Source organism: Nicotiana tomentosiformis, chromosome 9 (genome assembly GCF_000390325.3).
Source record: "Nicotiana tomentosiformis chromosome 9, ASM39032v3, whole genome shotgun sequence".
Classification (NCBI taxonomy): domain Eukaryota; kingdom Viridiplantae; phylum Streptophyta; class Magnoliopsida; order Solanales; family Solanaceae; genus Nicotiana; species Nicotiana tomentosiformis.
Genome location: NC_090820.1, coordinates 81,044,133 through 81,048,340, shown reverse-complemented (window position 1 = coordinate 81,048,340; position 4,208 = coordinate 81,044,133). Strand labels below are relative to the sequence as shown.

The following is a 4,208-nucleotide window of genomic DNA, read 5'->3' as shown; positions in this document are numbered from 1 at the left end:
AAACACACATCTAATGGACTTCGAGGAGATTATGAACACCTTTCAATATAATGGTGTGTCACAAGATGCAGTGTATTTAAGGGTATTCCCCTTTTCTCTTAAAGATGATGCAAAACAGTGGCTTCAAAGCTTGCCCACGCGATTAATTAGAGCTTGGGAGGAGATGACCAGAAAATTCCTTGTTAAATATTTCTCCTAAGCTAAAACGGGCAAATTTAGAAGAGAAATCTATAACTTATGCCAGAAATATACGAAAACTATTTTTGAAGCATGGGAGAGGTTTAAGGAGATTGTTAGAAAGTGTCAACATAGCGAAATTGAACTCTAGATGTAACTCCAGGACTTTTGAGATAGATTGACACCGACCTCACGTAGAACATTGAGCAGTACAGCTGGAGGCCCGTTGATGACGAAGACTCAAGAGGAGATAGGTTCTATTCTTGATGAGTCATCTGAAGATGCAAATTAGTGGTCCTCTGAGAGTGCCGAAAGAAGAAGATTGACTGGTGTTCACCAGGTTAACGCTAGTACATCTGTTCCGATACAACTTGATTCTATGACAAAAGAAATACGGAAGTTGACCTTAGCCTCTATACAAAATGAGCCTCATGCAGCTTATGATATATGTGGAAGAGGACACCGTACTCATGAGTGTCAAGCCTCAACTGAGGAAGTGAATGTTGTGGGGAACTCTACTTTTAATGCAATGGGACAGAAGTACCCTGGTTTTTTATGGAGCTGCAAATGCGTAACAACCCCAGATTTCAAGGACAAGGAGCTAATGGTTTTATGAATAAGTCGAGGCAGCGGTTTCAGTCTGAACAGGCCAATCAAGTGGGTTTAGAAGATCTTATGAAGGCCTACATTGTGAAAACTGGTGAAAGATTTGAAATACAAGGGGCAACAATTCCCAATTTGGAGAAGCAAGTGGGACAGATTGCAACAATATTATCTGAGAGGATTCCAGGCACTATCCTCGCTGATACATAAAAGAATCCCAAAGAAACGGTAAATATTGTGATCTTGAGAAGTGGGCAAGGGTTGAAAGATCCCACCCCGATCCAGAAAGATGTGATACTTGTAAAAAAAAGGGGGGGCAGCTGAAAATTGATGATGACAATAAGAAGAAAGGCCCGATGAAAACTGAGAAAAATAAGAATGAAGAAAAATCAAGAAGGGAGGAACCCAAGGAGAGCCATTATATGCTTGTTTTACCCTTCCCTCAAAAGAAAAGTAGAGAAAAGCTGGACAAGCAGTTTGTCAGATTTCTGGATGTGCTGAAACAGGTTCATTTAAATTTTCCATTTACAGAAGTGCTCTCACAAATGCCTGCTTATGCCAAAATCTTGAAGGAAATCCTTACAAAGAATAGGAAAATGGAGGAAACCTCAGTGGTGAAGCTCACAGAGCATTGCAGCGCGATATTGCAAAATAAAATCCCACAAAAGTGTGGATATCCAGGGAGTTTTACCATGCCTTGCTCATTAGGAACTATAAATTTTAATAAGACTTTATGTGATTCGGGTGCCTCAATTAACTTAATGCCTCTATCTATTTATAGTAAACTGGAGGAGGAGATCGAAGAGATAAGGTCTACACCAATATCATTGCAGCCGGCAGACCAAACGACTCTAATACCCAAGGGGATAGTGGAAGATGTGTTAGTTCGGGTGGATAAGTTCATACTGTAGATTTTATAGTGGTGAATATGGAGGAGAACAAGGAGGTCCCCCTCATCCTAGTAAGACCATTCTTAGTGACAGTTAGAGCGATATTAGATATACATGAGAGAAAACTCATGCTTAGAGTGGGTGAGGAAACTGTGACTTTAAAGATGGATGTAGAAATGGGGGTGCAAAAAGAAAAACTAGCTACAAGTGTTAAGTGGAAAGTGAAGGGCTCGAAAGAGAAGGATACACTAAGAGAAAAAGATAAGTGTGGGGTGTACCCCTAAAAGGCTGAGAAGAAACTGTCTTCATGGATGTGTGCATTAGTTCGGGCGTGAGGAACGGAGCCCGACTTCGACTTAGACCCCGACTAGATGTTCAGGAAAGTTTCATCTACCTTATACTTTTTAATTATGTGTCATGGGGACATGCCACAACTTAAAGTGTGGGGTGGAGGATATGTTGTATGTATGTATATTAGTTTTTTTTGTTAGTTTTAGTAGATAGAAAAAAACAATTTGGAAAAAACATAAAAATTTTAAATTTTTTGATATTTCCCTACGATGGATATCGTTCGACAGGTTTATTAAGGGATTAAAGTCGAAATAAAAAAACAAAAAGATTTTCTTTTGTTAGGTAGTGTAACAAATCCCCCTTGGTATTTCTTTGTGCCGCGGTTCTTTTCCAAGGGTTTTGTTTGAACCTGGTGTAGTTAGTTTTTATTTTTGTTAGGAGTAGGAAACCTTGTGCTATGGTTTAGATTGAAAGAAATATCTCTTGAATTTATGATGCCTTGAGAATAGTGAGTGCTTAAGTTGTGACGCTTAGGCTCAATTTTTGACTCTTGTACAAGTACCTTAAATTGCATGATCTTAACTTTGCTTAACTGCTTTGTCTAGAGTGTCTTGATGAGTCCAATCCTGAGTGAGTTATGTGCGATGTGTGTGTGAGGTTTTGTATTATTTTGTGCATTGCATTTGATGTCTAGAACTTGCCCCATGTGCTTGCAAAGCGAAATAGTAGTTTTATTCAGTCTTTGAAGTGATATAGGCATTTCTTTGTTGAGCCAGTTATATGCTTTTACCCACCTAATTGTTATGTATCTTAGTTAATCTTGTTGAGCCTTTAATCATTTCTTTGGAAACTACATTACAAGCCTTACCCATTTGTATGAATTGACCATTTATTTGAACCGTTTACCTCTCATGAGCACTTGAAACTGTTATGAACTTTGTAAAAGTTGAAGTGTGGGGTGGTTGGTTTGGCTTTTGAGTGGAACTAATGAAATAAGGAGAAAGGTGCACTATTTTGAAAAAGTAAGAGCCACATGAATTGAAAAAGAAAGGGAAAAAAATAACTGAATGAGTGTGAAAATTGTTCCTTGATAGTGGTAACTTGATGTAATTGTGCTGAAGGAAGTAGGGAGTTAATGTATATTGATGTGAATGATGAGTTATGGTTTGACATAAGTGTGGGGTTTTGAATGGTTAATTATTTGTATTAAAAGTTCTTAGGGAGGTTTAGTCACTCTTATATCTAAATGTATCATACCCATCCCGCAGCCTACATTACAACCAAATGAAAGTCATACATGATCCTTGACTGAATGAGCTCAATTAGTCGAGTAGTACACTACGGGCAAGCCTATGATACGTCTTTTGTGGAATATGAATGTTGTTCCAGAGAGTGAGTGAATTCTTTCTATCTTAAGTTCCCGATTGTTCTTAAATTTTATTGTGTGTCGAACTACTCTCTATTGTTGTGTGAGGGCACTTGATTCATGAAAGAAAGTTAATGTCGTTGACCTCTGTGTTAGAGTAAGTGAGTAGGTTTCAAATAATGTGTGATGCTTTTAAGTCAAATCTTGAGGCGAGGATGTTACAGTGTTGTGCTTAATTTGTTTTAAATATTCTTAGTGTGATGAGTTATGAGATTTGTTGGAAAAGGTCGTGTTTATTTGAAGTGTAATTTGATTGGTCGAGGAGGAGCAATGGTTTAAGTGTGGGGTATTGATGGTAGGTTATAATTGCGTATTGTAGTGTCTTATTGCACCCTAATTCACTACATTTTACTTTTGTTAGTGCTGTAATTGATAGTGTTTTGCACTTGTTGTGGGCTGGCACTGAGCTACAGATAATCTTTTGGTACTTAATGGAACCCCCAAGTATCTGAATGGTAGTGTGCCTGTGGAGAAGCCTAGGCACTGGTTAATCTGTTGCTGAACATCCATTAATACCCTCCAAAATAGATACAACTTTTGTCTTGGTTTGCAATCAGTCCTAAGGAGCTGGAAAAGTGCTGAAAACACTCATAGAGAAGTTGAATAGACACCACATCACCTCTGCAAAACAGCAATAAATCATGTGCAAAGCTGAGTTGCACTATGTTCAGCTTCTCACATCGGGGATGATAGTTAAAGTCAGGCATGTCCTTCAAAGTCTTTAAGATTATGGTCAAGTATTCCATGGACATGACAAAAAGATATGGCGACAGTGGATCCCCTTGTCTGACTCCGCTTTTGGCATCGAAGGGAGCTGTTGG

General features: G+C 38.5%; 1 protein-coding gene and 1 non-coding gene across 2 annotated transcripts; one reads left to right on the top strand and one right to left on the bottom strand.

Annotated features, from left to right (window-relative positions):
- Positions 1-211: 211 nt before the first annotated feature.
- On the bottom strand, positions 212-318 carry LOC117281760 (small nucleolar RNA R71). Its single transcript, XR_004512393.1, has one exon. It is a non-coding gene; the product is annotated as a small nucleolar RNA R71 (small nucleolar RNA).
- An 818-nt stretch (positions 319-1,136) lies between these two features.
- Positions 1,137-1,691, top strand: LOC138899080 (uncharacterized). Its single transcript, XM_070185195.1, has one exon. The coding sequence runs from the start codon at positions 1,137-1,139 to the stop codon at positions 1,689-1,691; it is 555 nt and encodes a 184-aa protein (XP_070041296.1).
- Positions 1,692-4,208: the final 2,517 nt, after the last annotated feature.

Coding starts and splice junctions, on each gene's coding strand:
- LOC138899080 (XM_070185195.1), top strand. CDS start 1,137: ATGAAAACTGAGAAAAATAAGAATGAAGAAAAATCAAGAAGGGAGGAA.